The 25,389-nt window shown below is 54.4% G+C and overlaps 1 protein-coding gene across 1 annotated transcript in view; it reads left to right on the top strand.

Moving 5' to 3' along the window:
* ALX4 (ALX homeobox 4) overlaps positions 1-22,967 on the top strand; it is a 44,873-nt gene extending 21,906 nt beyond the window's left edge. The window contains exons 2-4 of the mRNA XM_061381207.1: positions 10,776-11,086; positions 19,994-20,122; positions 22,549-22,967. Of these exons, the coding sequence (XP_061237191.1) occupies positions 10,776-11,086; positions 19,994-20,122; positions 22,549-22,878 (770 nt within the window). The 3' untranslated portion in view covers positions 22,879-22,967. The remainder of the gene's footprint in view (positions 1-10,775; positions 11,087-19,993; positions 20,123-22,548) is intronic.
* Positions 22,968-25,389: the final 2,422 nt, after the last annotated feature.

Genomic DNA, 25,389 nt, shown 5'->3' with positions numbered 1-25,389 from the left:
TGACCAAACTCAGTATTTCTAGTTCTTGGAACTTTTGCAAAGGTAACTGCCACAAAAATGTCAAGGGACTTAACTATAAAGGTATTCATCACAGGCCTGTTACTATTTCAAACAATCAACAATCCGTATACCCAACAGTAAGGATTGAGGAAAGGAAATAGAGTTTGTCTGTGCGATGGAATACTATGCAGCCATTAAAAGTGATGTATTAGCAGAAGAATATAGAATAGGATGGAAAGATGTACAGGGCAGTGATAGGTTTTACAAAAGACTTTTATAAAAAATTATGTTTCCCTTTTCTGTTTATGTATTATAGTTTTCTTCTTTGGGCTTGTCTTCATATAGAACATAGATAACTGTATGTAGTGGGGGTGGGGAGGAAAGCCACGAAGCTTACAGAGGAAGATACCCAGGGAGAGTAGGAGTTAGCCAGGTGCACGAAGGGCAGAGGGCGTCCCAGCGAGAAGGATGCAAGGGTGGGGAAGCCTGAAGCCGCTCGAGCAGTGTGTTGGGGGCGTGCGGGCAGGTCAGCGGGACCGGAAGCGAGGTGGAGGGGCGGGTGTGGCAAGACTTAAGTCTGTGAGGGGGACAGTGGCCGGTCCTGCCTGGGGAATCCTGAATGCCATAGTCAGCCTGACTCGAGCATTGGTGGTTTTAGCAAAAAAAATAAATAAAATAAAAATCTAACAACAAAACCAGTATGTTCCATTTAATTTGAAGTTCAAATAAACAATGAATAATGTTCAGTACATTGTGTCCCTTACATACAAACGAGTTCCATTCCGAGAGCGAGTTCGTAACTTCACTTGGTTCGTAAGTCCAAGCAAGTTAGCCTAGATACCCAACGAACACAATCGGCTATATAGTACTGTATGGAAATAGGTTTATCATACTTTTCACACAAATAATATCAATACATAAAAACAAACAGAAAAAATTAAACATTTTTCATCTTCCAGTACAGTACCTTGAAAAGTGCAGTAGCACAGTGTAACAGCTGGCATAGAGGAGCTGGCCTCCAGCACACAGGCAAGAAGAGTTGCTGGCTGGAGGAGGGACAGGAGGTGGGAGACGGTAGAGCGGAAGGATCGTCAGCTATAGGAGATGGTGGGGGCCAAGCTGCAGTTTCACTCGGGTCTGACACTGAGGGAATGCACGTTCGCATCTTTGAAAGTCTGCAACTTGAAGGTTTGTTCGTAGGGGACTTACTGCATAAGTATTTCCCATGCAATATTTGGGACATGCTTTTACTTAAAAAGTGACTCCTGTTTCTCTGAAATTCTAATTTAACTGAGCACCCTGTACCCTATCTGACCATCCTGATTGGAAAAGCCCCTGATGCTGGGAAAGACTGAGGGCAGGAGGGAAAGGAGGTGGCAGAAGATGACATGGTTACGTGGCATCCCTGACTCAATGGACATGAGTTTGAGCAAACTCCGGGAGCTAGTGAAGGACAGGGAAGCCTGGTGTGCTGCAGTCCATGGAGCTGCAAAGAGTCGGGCGCGATTTAGCGACTGAACAACAAGGAGAGCTCTGGGTTAGACAGGGTGGCCCTAGACCAGGAGTGTGCGTCTTAGACACTGTCTCCGGTTGTAGTGGAGCGTGGTGATCTGAGGGCAGAGGAACCGGTGAGGTCTGAACGTAAGCCAGAGCTCTGGGACTCTCCAGCACCCACGAGGCCTCAGAGCCGTGGGGGGCGGTGCCCAGTTTGTGAGGACGGTAGCTAGTCCCACCGCGGAAGGGGCCTTTCTCTGAAGCATCACTGCCATCCTCCTCTGCTTCCCGGCAGCGCTTCCCTCCACCTCCCATCACACAGCCCAGTCCCAAACCTACCGAGCCGGCACCATTCAGGATTCTAGTTGCTGCTTTCACATAGCATTTTAAAATGATGAAAGAAATTCCTGTTTATGGTAGGACAAATAAGAAAATTAAGTCAGACTAGAAACAAAAAAGCAACTAAACCCAGATACTGATATTCTTTACTTCTGGAAACTGCTAGAATTTTCTAAGAACAGACACCGCATCCTCACCTCCCCTTTTTTCAAAATAAGTTTTACTTACTGTGACATGAACAACTTTCAGGTAATAAATGCTATTCTTGGACATCAGTTTCTTTCATTTTTCATCAGTGTTTATTGAACCCCTTCTGCATACCAGCCACAATACTAGGCATTAAACCAAAAGGCTAAGCCAAACAAATATATTCAGATATATTCCCTGTTTTATGGAAGGGAGAGAGAGACAATAAATGAAGGAAAAAACAAATAAATACAAAATAATATGTGTTAAATACCAAGAGAGAAACAGTGTGTAGAATAAAGAAAACCAGGAAGGATCTTCCACTTATGGAAATATCATCCTTTATTTGACCAATCTCCTATTAATAGAGATTTTGCTTATTTTCAATTTTCCCATATAAAAATGCCATGAGGAACTTTCCCTCTAGTTAATTCTTTGTGTCCATCCATAATTCTGTCTTTAAATCTCTAGAGGTGAGATTTTTGGGTGAAGACATACAAACATTTTACCTGCTTAGTTTTTCTTTACTGTATTTAAACCCAATTTTGTATTTTCTCTATAGTTTTATATATTTTCTATTTTTTTAAGATTTTTATTTATTTTTGGCTGTGCCGGATCTTCCTTGCTGCACGAGCTTTTCTCTGTTGCGGTGTGCGGGCTTCTCACCGTGGTGGCTCCTCTGCTCGTGGAGTCCAGGCTCCAGGGCACCTTGGCTTCGGTACTTGCAGCATGTGGGCTCAGCGTTTGAGGTTCCCGGGCTCGAAGAGCGCAGGCTCGATAGTTACGTTGCAGTTTGGCAACCCACTCCAGCGTCCTTGCCTGGAAAACCCCATGGGCCGAGGAGCCTGGTCGGCTGCAGTTTATGGGGTTGCAGAGTCGAACACGACTGAGCAACTGACAGACAGACAGATGGGCTTAGCTGCTCCACAGCATGTGGGATCTTCCCAGACCAGGGATCGAACCCGTGTCTCCTGCACTGGCAGGCAGATTCTTTACCCCTGAGCCACCAGGGAAGCCCTGTAGTTTGCATATTTTTTATTTTTTAAATAGCATGCTGAAAATTTAAACTGAGGAGCATGATTTTATGAATTTGAACACGTTCCTGTACAGATCCGTGTACTCACAATCACAGCTGGGATACAGGATCGGATAGTCCCATACACCAGCCCTTTGGGGTTAAAACCACCCCAGCCCAGCCCCAGGCCACCAGCGATCTGCTCTCTGTCCTGGGACTGTTTGTTTGTTTGTTGTTCAGTTGCTAAGTCGTGTCCGACTCTTCGTGACCTCATGGACTGTAGCCCGTCAGGCTCCTGGGTCCTCCACTGTCTCCTGGAGTTTGCTCAAATTCACGTCCACTGAGTCGGTTACCTTCCCCAGAATGGCATGCAATAAACAAGTGGAGCCAGGCACCATATACCTCTGGAGACTGGCTTCTTTTACAGACAGTAATGCTGTCTTTGAGAGTCATCCACAGTTCACATCACTAGTTTTCTCCTTTTATCTCTGAGTAGTATCCCATTGCATGGCTGTTCCATGGTTTAAAGGACATTTGGGCTGTTTCCAGTTTGAGGCGATTGTGAACAAAGCCACTATAAATATTTGCATACAGGTTTGCCCTGAAAAGAAGTGTTTGTCTCTTGAGGGCGAATGCCTAGCAGTGGGATGTCTGGCTCGAGCCATGAGAGTGTGTTTCATGGTATAAGGCACTGCTGTGCTGTTTTCCCACCACTGATGGAAGCGAGTTCCACGCCCTTCAGTTCCTTGATATCTCTGGGTATCATCCAGTTTTATTTCCATCGCTGTTGGTGTGTAGCCATATCTCATGAATATCCCTAGTAAATAATCTCTAATTGGTAATACATTGAGCTGGTTATTATATTTGTTAGTTGCTCAGCCTTGTCTGACTCTTTGGGATCCTGTGAACTGTAGCCCCCCAGGCTCCTCTGTCCATGAAATTCTCCAGGCAAGGGAATGGGGTAGCCATTCCCTTCTCCAGGGGATCTTCGCAACCCAGGGATGGAACCTGGGTCCCCTGCATTGCAGGCGGATTCTTCACCATCTGAACCACCAGATGTATATCTTCTTGGGTGAAATGTCCATTCAAATAGTTTACCCATCTACCTGCTAAGTGCCACGCTTTATTCCCATTTCACTAGTTTTCCGCTAACGTGCTTTTTACTGTTGTTCCAGGACCCTGTCCGGGAAACCACATCACATTTAGTCCTCCATGTCTCAGCCTCCTGTGATGTGTGACAGTTTCTCAGACTTGCCTTGTTTGGAGAAGCACGTTTGGGCCTTGGGTGGGTGTGTGTTGGTGGCAGGAGTGCCTACCCCACCTCGTGGGTGGCTGGCTGAGTCCCTGGCTTACCTCTCCTCTTCCGCCTGGCAGTTCCTCCCGGACAGGAACACAGTCCATCTCGGCCCGGTACGCACAGATAAGCTCCACGTGTGTTTGCTGAAAGGTTGCCCCAGCATGGGCTCCCCCTTTGGTGTATTTTATTGGGCCTGGACCTAAAACTCGGGCCATCCAAGCTGAACTCGGGACAGAGCCCAGTGGCAGATAAGGTGGGCTGGGGACGTGATCGATGGCTCACCTTTAACCTCTGCCCCCACCCCCGCACAACTGTTTGGACAGCGATGGGTTTACTCGGTGCCCTTTAAACAGCAGGAAAGGGCCTCACGCTGGCCTGTTTTCTTTAAGGAGATTGCATTGGCGCTGTGCACACTGCCACAGGGCGTGTGAGGCTGGCTCACCCGAGAACAGGGCGAGCGGTGTGTCCCCCACAAAGCAGATGTTTGGAGGAAAAATAGATATAATCAAAACCATGGAGGATAAAATTACTCCAGCCCCTTAGACAGACGCTCCATACGTCAGAGTGTGTGCACAGCTACACACACACACACACACACAACTCATGTCCAGACCCACCCATGGCTGTCTGCAGGCTCACGCTCACTCACAGACACACACAGCAGCACACATCCACTGGCACACACGCCCACTGGTGTGCCTGCCCTTGACCACACAAGCCTGCACGCTCCGCAGACCTATCCGCAGGCAATTACACATATGCTGCCCACACCCATTCACAACAGCAGGCTTGTGCTACATGCCCGAAGGCGCACATCCGTGCACAAGAAAGGGATACACGCAGAAAGGGCTCCAGCAGCCTCTCCCCAAATGGCTTCAGAAGCTCATTCTCCTTAAATCACAATCACAGAAATAATTCTCTTGAAATCACAGTCATGAAAAAAAAAAAAATTAAGGTGAACTTTGGAAATCTTTCAAGGCCTTTCATGTCAAAAAAAAAAAAAGTTAGACTAGGTTGGAGCAACACCCTAGGATTCAACCAGGATGAGTAGATAGAAGCTAAGGGGCTTCCCTGGTGGCTCGGACAGTAAAGAATCCACCAGAAATGCAGGAGACTTGGGTTAGATCCTTGGGTCGGGAAGGTCTCTGGAGGAGGGAATGGCAACCCACTCCAGTATTCTTGCCTAGGGAATTCCATGGACAGAGGACTCTGGTGGGCTACAGTCCATGCGGTTGCAAAGAGTCAGACATGACTGAGTGACAAAGCATGCACGCAAGAGAATGAAGAAAGGTACCCCGTTTCTTGTAGCTCTTAAAATCCAACAGCCAAGGCTGTCCGGCACAGACCAGTTGGCCCTCAGAAGAGGCGAGGCCTCCTCCCCAGGAGGAGAACAGGCAGAGGCTCAAGGGTGTCTGTGACTCCTGATGAACAGTAAGCCTTGAACCAAACGCCGCCCACTCATCAGAAGTGGTCATGGGAGTCTCTGAAGGGTGTGCATCCCTCCCCGGGGGGCAGGCACTCTGGATTCTCAACGTTCTGTGCACAATACATGATTCCTCTGGGTAGTCTGGGATGTATTTCCAGATCAAGACATTCCGGGGGAAGCTGCAGCTCGCGAGGACATTGTCTTGGGCCCCCAAAGCCTGGGACAAAGCCCGCCCAGGGGTCCCTTCCCGCTCTGGACGGGGCCAGAGACCATGAGGGGCTGCTCCAGGGAGGATGGGGGGAAGCCAGCCAGGCAGGCAGGTGGCCTGGTCCTAGTGAGGTCTGTCGTTCAGCTTCATGCCAGCAGCGGATGCCATGTGGCCTCAAGAAGGCGCGCCCGGCAAAGGGGTTAGCTGGGGCCTTTCCTGTCTCCTGGTGTGGCAGTGCAGTAAATGCAGAGCTGGTTCCTGGCAGATCCTGGACTGGGTTTCTGGAAACGTCAATTCCAGAGCCCCCATTCGGTGCTCCTGCGTGGCCTCCCCCAGCATGTCCCCCTTGCTCACTGCGTGGAGACATCATCTGTGTCTGCCTGTCCTTCCTCCTCCTGCCTCCTTTCGGTCTGCCCGCTTCCCCTCTTGTCGTTTGGTGATCTCACCTCTTCCTCCTGTTTCAGCTGTCAGTTCCGATGGAGGCACTACCCACTGCATGCCTCTCTTTCATGCACCCTCACCAGCTTTCTCCATTGTCTCCGAGGATGTGTTTGTTCAGCAGACGTCTCTGCACGTACCCTGTAGGTCCTGCCAGTGAGTACACAGAGGTAGCTGGACAGGGTGAGAGCTCGATAATGTTTGTATTGGCCATTGATTCCTCGGTAACCTCCTGCCTGCCCCATCCTGGGCTGAGCAGGGACAAATGGCCCAAGGTTCCAGCCCTCAGGGAACTGGTTCCCTGAGGAGAAGCTGGACCTTCAGGGTTTGATTAAAACATAGGCAGCAACTAGATGGAGGGGGTCTGTATGATTGCCGCAGTCTGGGAAGGCTTCCTGGAGGAGCTGGTGCTTGACTGGACCTTGGAGGTCAGCTGGAAAAAAGGGGCGTTCCAGGCAGGTGGACAGAGGAGGAGGAGGTGAGGGAGAGCAAGGAGCTCAGCGGTTTGCTTTGTTCAGGAGTGAGTCAGCCTGAGTCTCAGGCCCTCTGTTTTCAGCGGCCGTCTTGTCGAGGAGGGCCTTACGGAGCAAGCTGGATCCTGACCAGGCCCAGGTCTCGGGCCATGGTGCCAAGTCTCTACCCAGCCTCTCTGGATCCTCTAGTTGGAGAGCGATCTGCTGGCTTTGCCCAGAGCCCAGCACCACCACCCATCCCATCCCTGGCATTCACCTGTCTCACACGGGCCTGTTAAACTCAGGGCCTCCTACAGAACAGCAGTGAGAGCTGTATTTATTCAGGAGGATGGGACACTCAGAGGCATGGTAGCCATCTCCAGATGTCCGCAGGGCTGCCTTGGGGAAGGCCCATGGAGGTTTGGAACCCATGCCAATGAGCCAGACCGCAGGAATCAGACACAGGCTGGACCTTTGGACAGACGGTCCAGTGGTCCTGGGGGGCGATGAGCTCCGTCACCAAAGCTTGAGTGACAGCACTGGGTGCAGATGCTTATAGGGTGGCAGGAGGTGGGAACTGATGCCCCCAAGCCTGGCACTTTAGGGATGAGTACCTTGGCTTGTAATTCTAATGGGTTGGGTCAGAACCTTGGGGAATTTTCCTTTGCTGTCTCAATTAGGGGCCAAGCCTCAGAACCTAAAGTGAAGTCAGTGAAGTCACTCAGTCGTGTCCGACTCTTTGCAACCCCATGGCCTATAGCCTACCAGGCTGCTCTATCCATGAAATTTTCCAAGCAAGAGTACTAGAGTGGGCTACCATTTCCTTCTCCAAGGGATCTTCCCAACCCAGGGATCGAACCTGGGTCTCCTGCATTACAGACAGACGCTTTACCGCCTAAGCCACCTAAAGCAAGAATAATCAAGACTTGAGATTTGGAAGGTTTCGTCCCTCTTCGAGGGCCAGAGAGGCCTCGGTTTGCCAGAATCCCTTCCGTCTTGAAATCTTGAAGCCTTTCTAGTTAGCTGACGTTTGCCTGGACAGATATGCCCCCAGCCTCTCCGCACTCCAGGTCCCAAGGGGAAGGTCCCACTGGAGACTGAGGCGGGAGGGCTGCCCCACAGGGCCGAGATGCCATTCCTGCCTGCACTCCCCACTGCGGACAGGGCTTGCCTGCTCCCATCGGCACAGGAGGCTCTGGCACTTGGAAGGCGTCCTCTGAGGTCACAGGCAGATTTCGGGAGAGCTGGGACGAGGCAGATCTCCGCATCTTGGGCCTGGGGTCTCCCATGCTGCGCCGCACACCATGCTGTCCCCCCATGCCTACCCTTTCAGTGGGTGGATGGAGGTGGGGAAGCTTCTCTACTTGGACGACTGGGTGTTCAGCCAGCTCCACCCGCAGTGAGCCTAGAACCAGCTCAGCGGGGGTGGGCTTCTCCCAGGGGCCACATCCTCACTCTCTCATCCTCGGGGACTGGTTCTCTGCCTCCTTGATGCGCAGACCACACCCCTTGATTACGTGAGGCCCTGGGGATTCCTTCTAGTTTTCCCTCTCTCCCTGGGAAAGGCCCCAAGACCACGGGGTAGAAGAGAAGGACTGACCCAGAGCTGAGAGGCTGCACCCTGTCCCTATTGGCACATTTCTTACTCTCTCTGGCTTCCGTTTCCCCTGAATTAACACAAGGAGTTTAGTCCCTACCGTCCCTTGATATTTATAACATGGAGTTTCCCCTGCTCGGCCCAGCCCCTTTTGCTGTGTGGGGTGGTCCTGAGCCCAGGCTGGATGCCAGAGGATACGGGAAGGGTCCTTGGGGTCATGGGATGGGCTCTGGGCAGCAGGGCTTGGGCAGAAGGGGCAGGGGTTGCAGCCACTGCCTGCTCCCCGAGTCTGGCCTCCAGGAGGTTGCATAACAGAGATGTTTATTTTTGGTGAGACTGGGTGGGATTTCTTCTCTTTAAAAAAAAAAAAAAAACAAAACATAAAACGTATTTGTCTGCCAGGAAGATAAATATCTTTGCTGAAAGCTCTCAGCCCAGCTGCCAGCTGCAGTTTGCATGATGCTGTCACCAAAGCCGTGGCGGTCTGCGTGTGCCTGGACTCACATGGGTGTCATCCGTGGTGCCCAAGGGCCGGCCCCCCAGCCTGCTGGCACCCGTGCTGCCAGTGGCCCTCAGGAACAGCCTCCTGAAGCTGCTTCCAGCCCCACTCTGAGCATTCACCTCCACTCCCTTTCCTCACTGCCTTGGGCAGCCTGTCCCTCTCAGCTCCCCAGCAATAAGAGAGCCCCCAGTAAACACAGAGTGCCAGGGAGGAGGGCGGATCCGAAGCTTCGGCCCCAGGATCTGGTCAGAATCAAGGGACCGGGGCTAGAGGCACCGTCCTGACACCTAACACCTGGGGCTCAGATCTATTCCCAGAGGAGGAGACCAAAAGTCAGAATGGTGGAAGCCCATACAGACTACAAATGCTTGTTATGATCAGAGCTTTCACACATGAAAAGTTTTATCCAATGCTCCCCACACATGTCTTATTATCCCGTATGTTATTTCACTCTATAAAAGTCAGAGTCCCCAGTGGAATTTGGCTCAGAGAGCAACTCGCACCCCATCCGCACCCACTCCTGGGCTGGGGGACTCCAGGGAGGGCCTGCCCACTGGGAGGACTCTTCCAGGGCTAGACTCTTCTGCTGCTCACAAGTCTAGACCAGAACAGGGAGCAACTTTACCTGTAAGACGTTTTAATCCCACAGCTACCCTTTGAAAGAAAAGAAGGAAAGAAAGAAAGTGAAGTCGCTCAGTCGTGTCCGACTCTTTGCGACCCCATGGACTGTAGCCCACCAGGCTCCTCCGTCCATGGGAATTCTCCAAGCAAGAATACTGGAGTGGGTTGCCATTTCCTTCTCCAGGAGATCTTCCCGACCCAGGGATTGAACCCAGGTCAATGTCTCCCACATTGTAGGCAGACGCTTTACCGTCTGAGCCACCAGGGAAGTCCCTATGAGGGAGATCCAAGTATCTGTGCCCTCATTTCATAGAGGGGGAAACTGAGGCACAGAGAGGCTCAGCGAAAGGTCCAAGCACACAGCTCAGGAGTCAGACACGGGGGGGACTCACACCCTGAGGCCAGTTGCAGGGCCTGTCCCCTAACCTCCGCCCTGGGGCGAGTGTGTCTGCCCAGAGCACTGATGGGGCTATCTGAACGAGGATGAGCTCGCCCTCCCTGCCCTCCCTCTGTCTCCTCACCTTGACCTGCACTGGATAACTGGTCCTTGCCAGCTCTGAGCGTCCAGGAATCAGCCGGCAGAGTCCCGTTCTGCTAGACAGCGGTGGCTGTGGGCCCCGGGGCCATGAGCTTTGTGTAAATCTGCTGGGCCTCCCAGCTCAGCATCCTGGGCATGTCACGGGGAGGACCCCCTATTTCCTTAGTAAACAGCCCCCACCTGGAGGGGGCAGGGTGCTGAACCCCAAACAGAATCAGGCCAGGCAAGGAGGAGCCTCTCCTCCTCACCCTAAGGCCAGTTGGGCCAGACATGGCTGCTGGCTGAGCTTTTGAGTCCGAAGGACTGAGACAACATCCTCAACACCCAAAGGAGAAGTTCTGGCAAGGGGAGTCCTAGAGGGAGGAGCCCCGGGTCAGTGGGGGCGGAGGGTAAATGTTATAGAGGTCAGATTGGCTGGCCCAGAGTCACAGGACACGGTGCTAAAAGGGGCCCATGCTGACGTAACGGCGAAGAGGCTCAGAGAGGGAAAGAAACTTAGCCAAGGTCACAAAGCACGTTAATGACATTAGAACCCAGGCCTCTGGACCTTGCATCCCATGCTTCCCCGAGAAGGGAAAAGCAGGGAATGGCTCCCCCGTCCCTCCTACCTCTTGGGCTGGGTTCAGCCATTGCTTTTTTGACTTTGTTTCCTCCCCCTTCAGCCAAAGAGAGCTCCCTGGGTGAGCCAGAGTTGCCACCCGACTCTGACACGGTGGGGATGGACAGCAGCTACCTCAGTGTGAAGGAAGCTGGGGTGAAGGGGCCCCAGGACCGGGCCAGCGCCGACCTCCCCAGCCCAATGGAGAAGGCCGACTCGGAGAGCAACAAGGGCAAGAAGCGGCGGAACAGAACCACCTTCACCAGCTACCAGTTGGAGGAGCTGGAGAAGGTCTTCCAGAAGACCCACTACCCTGATGTGTACGCGCGGGAGCAGCTGGCCATGAGGACCGACCTCACCGAGGCCCGCGTGCAGGTCAGTGAGGGTGCCGGGGAAGGCGGGGAGAGCGGGGCTGGCCCCTTCCGCCGGTGGCCCGAGACAGGGCCGCTTGCCCGTCCCCAGGCGCACCAGGGCTTTCTACACCTCAGCTCAAGGAGCTCGCCCCTCGCGCCCCTGCTGTAACCAGAGCAGGTCTGCTTTTGTTCACGTTCCCATCCTGCTTCATGCTCTGGTTGGCAGGGGCTAGGGCGGGGCTCCCAGGGAAGGGCAGGCAGCCCGTCAGCTATGCTTCTGAGTTCTGTGTGGTGTGTGAGTCCAGGCTGTCTCGCGAAGGAGGTGATGACGATGAGGGGTCTCTGCTCTGGAAGGCCTACCTCTTAGAAAGGAAACAGGATGAACTTACAAGACATCCATGGCACCCCATGGGCAGAAACCAAGACAATCCAACTCTTCTCTTTGCCCAAGCTGGCTGCCTCCTCCTCCATCTTTCAGGTCCCAGCTCAGTATGCCTCCTCTGAGAAGTCTTCCCAATCACCATGACTACTGCCCCCTACCATCACCCGACCACCAAAACACTAATCCCAGCACAGGCCAGCAGAGTCCACCATAGCTCAGCACAACACAACACCCCGCAACCTAACCCAACACAGCTCAGCACAACACAACACACCATAACCTAACCCGACACAGCTCAGCACAACACAACACCCCGCAACCTAACCCAGCACAGCTCAGCACAACACAACACACCATAACCTAACCCAGCACAGCTCAGCACAACACAACACCCCGCAGCCTAACCCAACACAGCTCAGCACAACACAACACCCCATAACCTAACCCAACACAGCTCAGCACAACACAACACACCATAACCTAACCCGACACAGCTCAGCACAACACAACACCCCGCAACCTAACCCACAGCTCAGCACAACACAACACACCATAACCTAACCCAGCACAGCTCAGCACAACCCAACACCCCGCAACCTAACCCAACACAGCTCAGCACAACACAACACACCATAACCTAACCCAGCACAGCCCAGCACAGACAAGCATAGCCTAAATCAACACAGCTCAACTCAACAGAGTCCAGCACACCCAACACAGCTCAGCACAACACAAACAACTCAAGTCAACACAGCTCAGCTTAACAGAACCCAGCACAGCTCAATACAGGCCAGCAGAACCCAACACAACACAACATAGTCTAAACCAACACAGCCCAACACAACACATACAACCCATCATAACCAAAATCAACACATAACTCAAAAGACTTCAATACAACCCAACACAGTTCAACACAGCCCAACATAGCCCAACACAACACAACATAACCCAAATCAGCACAGCTCGACTCAACAGAGCCCAACACAGCCCAACACAACACATACAACCCATCATAACCAAAATCAACACATAACTCAACAGAGTTCAACACAGCCCAACACAGCTCAACACAACACAACACAACACAACATAACCCAAATCAGCACAGCTCGACTCAACAGAACCCAACACAGCCCAACACAACCAACATAACCCAAACTAACAGCTCAACCCAACACAATCCACATAACCCAACACAATACAACAGAACCCAGCACAGCTCAACTGAACCCAGCAGAACCCAACCCAGTGCAACTCAACACAGCCAATCACAACCCAAACCAACACAGCTCAACTCAATAGAACTCAGCACAACCCAACACAATTCAGTGCACCACAGTGGAACCCCATACAGCTCAACCCAACCCAACACAACTCAACCTAACACAACACAAACAAACCAGGTCACCTTCTACCAGTTGTGCTATTTTATCTTAGAATTTATGATTGGCTTAAATTATGTCATCTGTTTGTCTCATCTCACTAGAATATGATGAGGGCAGGTACGGTCTGATTCTTCATCACTATAATTCCCACCAATTAGAGAAGGCTGAACTAAGATCAGAAAAGGCAAAAAATAAATATATGTGGACCAACTGACCTCCTTTGTCCAGAGAGGTATGTCTCTCCTCCCTGCATGAAATTGTAACAAAGGAAAAACCAGAGAGGATGCAAAGTCCTCTAAGCACCCCAACCATAGATGACAAGATAAAGCTCAGGCTTCAGCATAACACTAAATGAACGCCACGTTCGGCCTGCCTTCCCAGCCCAAATCATGTTGAAATAGCAAATCAAGTGTTTGCAGATAACAGTGTTTCCCTCTCCCGTGGGCTATAGAAATCAACAGCTTAAGAGCAAAGAGGAGTCTTTTTAAAAAAGCAGCAAGCTCAGCTGAGGTCCTTTCGGTGCCAGGACTGAGAGCCCTGTTACTCAGCAGACCCCAAGGGTGCCCCTTCTCGCCTTTTTTCACTAAAGAATCTTCTGCAGAGTATTCTGAAGTGAAGTGAAAGTCGCTCAGTTACGCCTGACTCTTGTGACACCATGGACTGTAGCCTGCCAGGATCCTCTGTCCGTGGAATTCTCCAGGCAAGAATTCTAGAGTGGGTAGCCATTCCCTTCTCCAGTGGATTTTTTCAACCCAGGGATCAAACCCAGGTTTCCCACACTGCAGGAGGATTCGTTACCACCTAAGCTACCAGGAAAGTAGAGTGTTCCTAAAGTAAAAAAATCTCTCAGTTGTGTCCAACTCTTCGAGACCCCTTGAACTGTAGCCTGCCAGGCTTCTCTGTCCGTGGTTCTTCCAGGCAAGAATACTGGAGTGAGTAGTCAGTTTCCTTCTCCAGGGGATCTTCCCAACCCAGGGATCGAACCCAAGTCTTCCGCATTGCAGGCCAAGTTGTTATCATCTGAGCCACCAGGGAACCCCTACGGTGTCAATAAAAGGCTCACCAGTCTTTGTTTAACAAGGCAGAGACATTTGTATTAATAGCATGGTCCAGAAACGAGATCATCTAAAATGGCTAAAGTGTAAAAGAGACTGGTAGTTGCCAGTGAATACACAGCCATCCAGAAACGCCAGGGGACTCTGAACGGTCAGCTCATTTATTCATAAATTCCCCAAAGCAAGCTTCCCACCTTATTCCTCTCCAGCTCACAGTGAGTGTTTGGGGAAGGAAGACAGGCAGCTGAGGCCTCACTGTGGTTCCAGAAACCTTCTCACACCCACTGTCTCACCTGAGACTTCTGGTGCCCAGACTCTGGACAGGAACCCCAGCCTCTGGCCTCAGCTCAGCCAGTGGATTTGAGAGGAGCGTAAGGAGTCGGTGGAGAGAGAGCAGCTGGCTATGGGATGTTCCTGTAGGTGCTGTGTTGATGCAAAATGAACTGTCCGTTTTCTGTGAGGTATACACATGTACACGTGTGTGCACACATGTGTGTCCCTAACAAATGGACAGGAGTGCCCAGGAGTAGAATTCGCTTAGCATTGATAGGATGATCCTTCTGGTACCACACACGAAATGACGCCAGAGCATGTTTAACATTCTTCAGGCACCACAATACAGCTCAGGAGTGTTCTCTCTACACAGACACACATTTATGCCTACTTCCAAAAAGGAGCTGGGGCAGCTTACACTTAAAAGATTTATCTTCATCCTCGAACAATAACAGTGTCATGAAATGGGAAGGTAATTATGTCAAAGACCTAGGCTAAGCTAAGGATCCTAGATTTCACTGAGCGCAAATTTCAATGCTGAGCTTCCCAGCCACCAAAGCGAAAAGGGGAACTGTGATGTGCTGCCTGTCTTATCATCTCAGGGGGAGACCGCAGAATTCTAGAAGGCTAGTGCTGGAGAGGACCACCTCGTTCTCTCATTCACTATCGAGGAGGAAGAGACCCAGAGACAGGAAACCATCACCTGTGACCAGGTGACTCAGGAAAGGTGATGGGGTGGCCGTGCTGAGAATAGAATGAGGGACCCTGAGTTCCAGCCCTTTCCAGTGCTTTTCCTGTAGTTTGCCTCACCAGGAACACATGCCTAATTGTTCTGAGACTTTACTTTGTATAAAGGCAGCAGGGTTGGTGGGATTGGCAGGTGCATCAGACCTCTGGGTTGCGCCTGGCAGTGCCCTGGAGATGGGGGGAGGTGGGGATGGAACCCCCTGCTTGCCTCTGATGAGTTTGTTGGGGGCCCATACTCAGCTGATGGGAAGCCAGGTGCCTGGCACAGAGTGACGGTGGGGACAGGGACGGGGCCCCCCCCCACCCCCGAGATGGACCTTTCCTGGGAAGAAACCCGGAGTTTGGAGCCGCTCCAGGGGGCTGCAGGGGCCTCTTCTGTGCTGTCTGGGATTCCAATCTACGCAGCTGTGTCTGAAGACAATAAGGCAGAGGCCTCCCCGCCCTGAGCCACCCCGCCCTGGCCCCAGATGGGCTGCGGTTAGCAGGGGCCTCCGCCAAGACAGTTGGTTCCTTGGGGAGAGGCCCGTGCTGAGCGGGTCCAGGCCAGGGTGGGCCAGGAGCGGGGTGGTCCTGGGCTGCTGTGACGCACTGAAGGGAAGGCTGGGGCCTCTGGGTCCCTTCTCCTGCCCAGGGTTGCCCAGTGGAGACAAGCCTACGGGCTGCAGAGCCTGAGGCCCAGGGCATCTAGGGGCGCAGCTGTCAGCACCCCAGGCTCCAAGGGTCAGAAATGGGAGGACGCTCTAAGCCTTGGGGGCCCATGAATGTGAGCACAGATGGGGCCCGGGAGGATACCCCTGCCACCACCCAAGTTTATGCATGATGAGAGTGAAGACCAGGAAGCTAATGGAGCTTAAGCCTTATCTGGGCAGAAAAGCTCCAGCCTCGTCTGCAGGGTGAGGCCCCAGGGAGGAAGGGGCTGGAGGTGGGCAGTTCTGTTCCCCCCAGCCTGCTCCCCACAGCCGTGCCGCCTCCCACGATCTCCATCTTAACCTGCAAAGAAACCCCTCTGCCTGACCCTCTTCACTCCCTTCCCAAAGGCCGAGCGCTCTCAGCTGCCTCTCCCCCAGCTCATCTGTCTTCCCAGATAACCCAGGTCGCCCCTCTACCCTGCTCCGCCCCGCCCGCTGGCATTCCATCTCCCGTCCCCCGCCCCCCTTTCCCACCACCCCTGCTCAGCTCCTCGCCTCACCCCCAGGCCCCCTTTGCCAGCCCTGTGTGTCTCCCACTGTAGGACCTGAGTCCACAGAGACTCAAGGGGGCGGCCCCCACCACAGTGGCAACCTCACTTTTTTCTAGGCTTCTCCTCAGCCCTGAAGAAAGCAGTCCAGTCGTATATCTAGATGCTTCCAGTGGGCTTCTCCCCTCCCCCTGGCCTCCCCTCCTGCCCAGAAAACCCTGGGAGGCTGAGGAAGGAGCGGAAAGACTGAGCTAAGCCTGCAGGAAATTAAACATGAAATGAAAACAAGCGCCTCTGATTCATTCTCTCATCCTGCCCCCAGTCCCCCATTCCAGGCCACTGATAAAGGGGGATCCCATTTCAGCGTCCTGGAGAGGAGACCCGATCCGCCCTTGGCTCCCAGTGGGCGGCCTGGGCCTGGACCCCAGGAACCCTGGGAGGAAAGGGGGGCCCCCCTGGGAGGCTCTGGGACAGCGGCTGAGGCCCCAGCCCGGGAGGGGATCAGCTCCGGGGAGGGGGGGACACAGGAGAGCTGATTCTCCTGCACAAGATGGGAAACAGTGATGCTGAAAGAAATGCCGGCCGCTTGGGGGGTGTGTGCGTGTGCGTGTGCGTGTGTGTGTGTGATGCTCGTGCTTGTGTACTGGCTGGGAAGGCGCAGTCTCACCCTCCCTTGGGGGTATTTGGGTATTGTGTGGTGTGTGTATGTGTGTTGTGTGTATGTGTGGTGTGTGTGTGTCTGTGATGCTTGTATACTGGCTGGGAAGGTGCAGTCTCACCCTCTCTTGGGTGTGTGTGTGTGTGTTGTGTGTATGTGTGGTGTGTGTGTGTGTGTGTGTGTGTGTGTGATGCTTGTATACTGGCTGGGAAGGTGCAGTCTCACCCTCTCTTGGGTGTGTGTGTGTGTGTTGTGTGTATGTGTGTGTGTGTGTGTGTGTGTGTGTGTGTATGTAATGCTTGTATACTGGCTGAGAAGGTGCAGTCTCACCCTCCCTTGGGGGTATTTGGGTATGTGTGTGGTGTGTGTATGTGTGTTGTGTGTGTTCTGTGTATGTGTGGTGTGTGTGTGTGTGTGATGCTTGTATACTGGCTGGGAAGGTGCAGTCTCACCCTCTCTTGGGGGTGTGTGTGTGTGTGTGTGTGTGTGTTTGTGTGTATGTGTGTTGTGTGTGTGTGTGTGTTGTGTGTGTGTTGTGTGTATGTGTGTTGTGTGTGTGTGTGCTGTGTATGTAATGCTTGTATACTGGCTGAGAAGGTGCAGTCTCACCCTCCCTTGGGGGTGTTTGGGTGTGTGTGTTATGTGTATGTGTGTTGTGTGTGTGTATGTTGTGTGTGTATGTGTGTTGTGTGTGTTGTGTGTATGTTGTGTGTATGTGTGTTGTGTGTGTGTTGTGTGTGTGCGTGCTGTGTGTGTGTGCTGTGTATGTGTGGTGTGTGTGGTGTATGTATGTGTGTGGTGTGTGTTGTGTGTGTTGTGTGTGTGTGTGTGTGATGCTTGTATACTGGCTGGTAAGGTGCAGTTCACCCTCCCTTGGGGGTGTTTGGGTGTGTGTGTGTTATGTGTATGTTGTGTGTGTGTATGTTGTGTGTGTTTGTTGTGTATATGTGTGTTTTTTGTGTGTGTGTGTGTGTGTGAGATGCTTGTATACAGGCTGGGGAGGTGCAGTCTCACCCTCCCTCGGGGGGCTGTGTGTGTGTATGTTGTGTGTGTGTGTTGTGTGTGTGTTGTATATATGCGTGTGTTGTGTGTATGTGTGTGTGTTGTGTGTGTGTGATGCTTGTATACTGGCTGGGGAGGTGCAGTCTCACCCTCTCTTGGGGGGCTGTGTGTGTGTATGTTGTGTGTGTGTTGTATGTATGTGTGTGTTGTGTGTATGTGTGTGTGTTGTGTGTGTGTGATGCTTGTATACTGGCTGGGGAGGTGCAGTCTCACCCTCCCTTGGGGGGCTGTGTGTGTGTATGTTGTGTGTGTGTGTGTTGTATGTGTATGTTGTGTGTGTGTTGTATGTGTATGTTGTGTGTGTGTTGTGTGTGTGTGTGTGTGTGTGTGTGTGTGTGTGTGTGTGATGCTTGTATACTGGCTGGGAAGGTGCATTCTCACCCTCCCTCCCCACCCCTCCCTCCCCACACCAACATGAGCCACACCTACCGCTTCTTTTTTGACTTCTTTCTTCTGAAAAAGACAGCTGGAAGGGAGCTATAAATAAACCAGGGCAAAGTCCTCTGAAAACTCAGAGACAGCACTTGCCCTCCAGCTGCCTGTGGCCCTAGGAGGCACAGCCCCCGGGAAGCCGGCAACACGGATGCTAGCCCAGTTTCCAGATGCACAAACTGAGGCCCTTGGAAACGCGGGGCAGTCCAGCAGGCGCCCAGGGGCCCAGCAGCCTCTGTGCTGCCCTGCAGGGGGCGGGCCAAGCCCTCTGGCCCGGCTCCGCCCCCCTCCTCCCAGGAAGCTCCATGCCCTGGGCCGTGGTGCCAGGGGCGTGCCCTGCACCAGAGTCAGCGGGCAGGTGTGTGACGAGCTGCCAGGAGTCTCCCTCTGAGGAGCTCTGGAGCCTGCCTGTGAGCCAGCCTGAAGTCAAGCCTGCTCACGCCCTCTCTCCCATCCTCCCTGGTCCCCGTCACCCTCTCCCCAGACCTCAAGTCACCTGCAGGGGTGGCAGACCCCAAAGCCAGCTCTTGCCCACGAGCCTTGGGAAAGTTCTCAGCCTGCCAGAAAAGCTCCTGCAAAGGAAGCTTCCATTAAGCCCAATAGCTTTTGTTGGAAGGTTCTCAATTTTTTTCCTTAGTATGATAAAATAAACAAGACCCTGGCTCATACACCTGACTCAGAGACCACACTCCCCTAGAGCACCCTGGTCAAGCCAATGTGCCACCCCCGTGCTGAGTGACAGCTGGGCCTCCCCTCCTCCCTGGCATCACGCTGCTCTTGGGGGCCTGAGATTGCAGCAGCTTCTTCTCTTCACAACACCAAGGTGACCCTCCCACCTGGCATTTGAGGGCCCCTACCATCTGACTCCACCATCCTTCCCCTCCCATCACTCTCCCAGGTGGTGGCGTGGCCGGGCCGTTTCTAAACTCAGCCTGGACTTCTGTTCCTCCAGCCCCCACCTTCCCTCCACAAAGCTGTCCCTGACTGTCCTCCAACAGCCTGGCTAAAGCCCTGTCTCCCAGAGAAGCTGTAACCCAGGGGGTCCAGACTCTTTCCACAAAAGGCTGCATGGGGGATTCAGGAAGTGGAAAACAATGGAAAAACCACACGTGTGTGATCCTCTGTGTGTGCTTAGTCGCTCAGTCTTGTCCGACTCTGTGACCCCGTGGACTGTAGCCCACCAGGCTCCTCTGTCCATGGGACTCTCCAGGCAAGAGCATTGGAGTGGGTTGCCATGCCCTCCTCCAGGGGATCTTCCTGGGCCAGGGATGGAACTGGCATCTTATTATATCTCCTGCATTGGCGGGCGGGTTCTTTACCACTTGGCCACCCAGGAGAATGACTCTCTGGTGAAGCTTTCACGGCTGTCATCAGATTCTGCCGTAGTCTGTGGCCCCAGAGGACTGGGCTGCCCCATGTCAGGGCTGGTTATTTGACCGCTGAGATGACTGGTGATGTGTTCCATGTGCTTGTGACACTTGCCTGCTCTGGGTTCTGAAGCTCAGAAAAAGGAACCTATTGGCCCGAAATCACGCCTATGACTGGGGTGTGAACTGCCTTCCCGGCTCTCAGCGTCGATCCTTCCAGATTATCAGCTCTTGAGCACAGAGACCAAGGCAGATGTGTAATCTGTAGCCCCACAGTCTTGACCTTATAACTACAGCCAGAGGGACTCGAGGGCAAGGTTGGCGCTGCCTCGAACACGGGGGCCCCAGCTCCAGGCCTGACCCCGGGGACAACTGCTCTGTCCTGCAGGTCTGGTTCCAGAACCGGAGGGCCAAGTGGAGGAAGAGGGAACGCTTCGGGCAAATGCAGCAGGTTCGGACCCACTTCTCCACAGCCTACGAGCTGCCCCTCCTCACCCGAGCGGAAAACTATGCCCAGGTGAGTCCCTGCCCCCAGCTGCCTGCTCTGGGGCCCTTAGGAGGAACACCTTCCCTGGAGAGAGAGCTCGGGGCTCTAAGTCCCTGCTTCAGGCCCGTTTCAGGAGTGCACTTCTATCTCCAGGATGTGGGAGGCCCAGAATTCTCTCTGCCCCCCATAAGCGTTGACCCAGGCTTGGCTGGACTTTAGGGAAGGGGAGACTGGGGGAGAAGCTTGAGAATGACTTTTCCTTTGGCCACTTCGGTGACGGGCATCGGAACCGAGGAATGCTGAAGGCCTGGGGCCCTCCAGGCCACCGGGAGCCACCCAGAGTGTTTCCTAGAAGAAGGGGTTCCTGAAGTTCGAGGACGTGAGTGAGGCAAGGCTGGAATGAACGTGGGATTCTCAGACCCAGGATTTAGGCTGTCATCCCAGCTCCAGAGCTTTCTCCCTTCAGGCAAGTCACATGTCTGAGCCTCAAGTTTCTTCACCTAGGAATTGGGTCTTTTAAAAGAACCTGCCTCAGGACTTCCCTGGCCAGTGGTTAAGACTCTGTGCTTCCATGGGCGGGGGGCCTCAGGTTCAACCCCTACTCGGGGAACTAAGATCCCACATCCCACACGATGTGGCCAAAAAAAAAAAAAAAGCACCTGCCTCAGCTCTTTCACAAGGTTGTTGGAAGGTCTACGTTAGATTGTGCAAAAGTGCTTTGTGAATTACATGGTTTTAGGAAGGTTGCTTCGTATGTCTGTGGCTCTCCCAGGCGTCTGGCCCATTTCTTCCCATCCCTTCCAGAGCATCTTCTTCCACGGCTGTCCTTCAGTCCCCTTCCTGGTGCCACTTGGGTCCTCAGTGGGATGTCAAGGGACGGGAAGCGATGTAGGTGAAGTCAGGCAGCCAGGACCCTTGGAGAGGTGCATTTGGGGCTGAGTGCCATCCTGACGCCCCTCAACCTGCCCTGCAAAGGCAGCCGGTTCCTCCCTCTCAGGCCTCCTTGTGTTGTGGCCTCCGCCTTCTGCTCCAACCCTGGGCCCGCCCATATCTTTCTCTCCTCTCTCCGTCCCCCCAGCCAGCCTCCCTCTGTCCCTGGGAGGATGGACCTCCAGCCCGGACTCCCTGGCCTTGACCTCTGCTGCCCGAGCTCACACACCAGAGGGGCTCATGCTCATTCTTTCCATGCAGCAGCACACACCACATCCCCTAGGCCTCTCGAGAGAGGGGGTCCCCATCACCCGAACCTGCAAGCAGTTCTTGTTGTCACTGCAGTCACCATGGCATCTGGGGGCATGGCCGCCTTGTCACTCCTATTATTACAGACTTCTCTGAATGTACTCCAAACGCTGGGGGCAGGGGGCAGGCCGGCAGAAGCTGCTCCAGGACCACTGAGAAGCCCTTTCACGTGGCCGAGAGGTGCACCATCTCCTCACAGCCCATCCTGCCCACCAACCCCCCTGCCTCCCATCACCCAGGAGAGATGCATTTCTGGCTGAGTCCCCAGTTCTGCCTCCGCTTAAATGCTGGGGCAAAGTGGGGTCTAGAGCTGGAAGCTGGGGAGGGGGAAAGGATTTTAGCCGTGCAGATAGAAGACAAAGTGTCCAGTTCAACCCTTCACCCGCTGCCCGAGCACCTTCCACCTCCTCCACCTGTCTCTGCCCCAGCCTGGAGCCTGTGGGCATCCCACCTGGCTCTATCTGTCCACTTACCACCTCTCAAGGCAGCCCTTTCAGACCCTGAGTTACTTCTGAAGCCTCAAGGGCACCGGCCCCTAACACCTCCACTACTGACCTTGGCTTCTGAGAGAATTGAGGCCCCCCCGACGTCCACTCTCAGAGTGGACAGCCTCGGAGCCCACGTTGCCATGCCAGAGCTCTCTGAGCTCGTGTCCCCTCCCATGGATCAAGTCACGAGGGCGTGCTGGGCCTGGGGAGGAGCCGGAGCGGAGTGAGGCCCAGATGCTGACCCTAAATGGGTCCATGGATGGAGAGACAGAGTCTGCCTCTGCGTCTAAAATCCGGGGCTGCCAGGAATTCCCTGGCGGTCCAATGAAGAGGACTCTGACTGCAGGGGGCACAGGTTCGATCCCTGGTCAGGGAACTAAGATCTGCAAGTGGTGTGGTCAAATAAATAAACAGAATCAGGGGCTGCCCTCAGCTGGTGAGCCGTGCCCCAGGACGACCCTTTCACTGGACTCTTGATGTTCAGTCCTTAAAACGGAGTTTCTGTCCACTGCTCTCCTGGACCTGGGAACAGAGGAACCAGAGCATAAAACCCCGAGGCTCCTAGGGGGCTAGGTGGCCAGGCAGGTTTGGAGAGCCTCCCAGGTAAACACTCAGGAATGGTTTTATCATCAGGATGGGTTTGTAAGTGAAGAGAGGTCCCCTGTGTGGGACAGGAAAGCACCCCTGTGTCCAGCCAGCCTGTGACGCGTCTCCCTCCCCTCTCCCCAGATTCAGAACCCGTCCTGGATCGGCAACAATGGGGCCGCCTCGCCCGTGCCGGCCTGTGTGGTGCCCTGTGACCCAGTGCCCGCCTGCATGTCCCCTCACGCCCACCCCCCCGGCTCCGGGGCCAGCGGCGTCACCGACTTCCTGAGCGTCTCGGGGGCTGGCAGCCACGTGGGCCAGACGCACATGGGCAGCCTGTTTGGAGCTGCGGGCCTCAGCCCGGGCCTCAACGGCTATGAGCTCAACGGGGAGCCGGACCGCAAGACTTCGAGCATCGCGGCCCTCCGCATGAAGGCCAAGGAGCACAGCGCGGCCATCTCTTGGGCCACATGACAGGGCCACCCCGCCCCATCCCTGCGCCCTCCCCTGCCCTGTGGCACTGGCCATGCCCATGCTCCCCAGGCCCCCGGGCCCCCCACTCAACTCCCCTCTTAGGCACCTGGCCTGGGCCCAGGAGCCTGACCCTCAGCACTTTCAGCCGCCCCAAGTCTGAGGCCCCTGGGGACTGTGGGGAGGGAAGGGGGCAGCGGGCACCGAGGCCAGGCGCCCCCGCTCCCGGCCAGAGGCAGTGGAGGCAGCCAGGTGGCACGAGTTTTGCAGCTTTGCATCCATTATAAGCTGAAGACCCTTTCTCCCCACTCCTGCTCCTCCGCCCTGCCCGGTTTGACCATTGAGTTGAGGTCAGATTCCCACCTGGACCAGCTGTGGCTACGGTGCCGTCAAAGTCCGTCCTTCCCTCTGCTGTGTGGTCCCCAATCACCAGCCCGGTGACCGTGTCTGGAGAACAGATGCCCTGCCCAGTCAGCCTCTGCCATCCCATCTCCTGTGCTCTCCCTCAAAGCCCATGGACTCCAACCTCCTAGACCCAAGGCACCCACCTCGCCTTTACCCTGGACGTGAGGAGCCCCCGTCCTGCTGACTGTCCCCTGTGCTGGACGCACCCGGAGGGACAGGGCAGAGAGAGAGGAGCTGGAGCCGAAGGAGCCCGCCGTCACCCAGCCACACTAGCCCCCTTGGACCCCGAGGCTCCGGATCTGGGTGAACAGTGCAGGGAAGGAGACCCGCCGCCCACGGCCCCACGGTGCTGGAAGCACGCTTCTAGGAGCCGAGAGGGCTGCAGGGAGGTGTCCTGGGGAGGCAGGGGCTCGTGCACACACGTCGGCTCTCCGGCCACCTTGACGCCCCACCTCAGGCAGGATGATGGTGGCAGGGGGCAGGTCTGGGTAGCTTTGTTCCCTGTCCAGTCTGGCCCCTCCAGGTGGAATCTGAAGATCCTTGTCACTTGCTGGGGCTGTTGGGCCAGTGTCCTGGTGCAGAAGGACTCGCACCTTGACACAGCCGCTAGGGCCTGGGGGCACGGTGCCAGAGGGTCCAGAGCGGGTTGTGGGGTCTGGCAGACGACGAGGGCACACTCACCCGGCCTCCGGGCACCAGGTCGGCCCCCACGCGGCCTCAGACGGCCGTCCCGGTTAGCGGCCTCCTGCATCACACCTGCCCAGAGCCTTCTGTGCAGTCCTCTGGGCGTAGGGCAGAGAGTGCCTGCCCTGGCAATTCTGCCCTGTGGCATGGGTGACCCCAGTCCCTTGTTCTGGCCTCCAGAGGGCTCATGTGGGGCTGAGCTCCTTGGGGTCGCTTGCTCTGTTCTGGACACAGTGCTTTCTGGAAGCCAATCTCCCTGCCTGCAGGAAGGGGCCTCCTTCTCAGGGGGGCTGCATTTCCGTCTGACATGCAGCCTGCAGCTTGAGTTTCAGCTCCAGGGCCCAGGGGTCAGCTAAGCTCGGGGCATGGGTACCCATCCTCCAAGGCCGGCCTTTTGAGCGCTGGGAGGCCCCCTTGCAGGTATCCCCGAGGAGAAGGGTCTGCTTTTTATCCCTTCTACCCCAATCCTGTCAGTGAGGAGAGCTAGGTCTACCAGGCCCAGGGGCCTGGACTCAGCACAGCCTCTTGGGTGGGTGGGGAGGGGTGAGACCCTCCCCCTTTGACCTGCTTAGGTTTTTGGGGACGTGGCCATCTCCAGCTGTGTCTCAAGTCCTCATGTGCTCCGAAAACAGGACTATGGAAGGAGCTGGCCTCAACCTCCCCTTAGTAAGAGTCAGACCTCTTTGGGAATCATAGCTCTAAAGTTGATCTTCTCGAAGTGAAAAGCATCTTGGACACTGAATTGAATGTTCTTGGAGACTTAGCTTTAAGTGTTTTCTATGTTTGAGGATCTGGGAATAACTCTTAGGAAGCCTTTTCTAGTTCTAAGCTTGGCTGAAACAACTCAAGACTCCCAAAATCTAGGAAAAGGAAGGAAGAAATGGCTTCAGGATGGAGACAATCCCCCCAGTTCCCCCTTAAATGCCATCATGGCTGGAAAGACCTGGGAGGTATGTTCTCACCTGGGTGAGAATCAGACAGAGAGAGAGAACCAGGATAGACACCGAGGGGGAGGGAAGGGAGAGACACGGCTCTTAAGTGGAACCTTCTGGAAGGGACTTCTGGCGATCAGTTCCGCTGTGTGTCTGCTTTCCACCTGGGCCAGACCTCAGTCAGGCAAATTCTACCCCAAACCTTGAGAAGAAAAATCTTCCGATAGAAGAAGGCTCTTTGGCGCTGACCGCCCATCCCACCAACGCAGCTAAGTATTTAGGATTAAAATGTCAGCCTGAAACACCTCTGCATCTCCCTACGGGCAGCTGCCTGCCCCTAGGCCTGCCCTTGCCCTGTCCCAGACCCTAGGGCCTGCCTGACACTCCAACAATCACAGAATCGCCGAGCGGGAAGGGATCAGAAAACTTCTAGCCTGCCCAATCCCTTCACAACGGAGATGACCCCAGTCCCCAGTGGGGAAGGTCATCATCC

This window comes from Bos javanicus, chromosome 15, assembly GCF_032452875.1.
Source record: "Bos javanicus breed banteng chromosome 15, ARS-OSU_banteng_1.0, whole genome shotgun sequence".
NCBI classification, from domain to species: Eukaryota; Metazoa; Chordata; class Mammalia; order Artiodactyla; family Bovidae; genus Bos; species Bos javanicus.
Note: the sequence above shows the minus strand (reverse complement) of the source record. Positions and strands in the feature narration are given on the sequence as shown.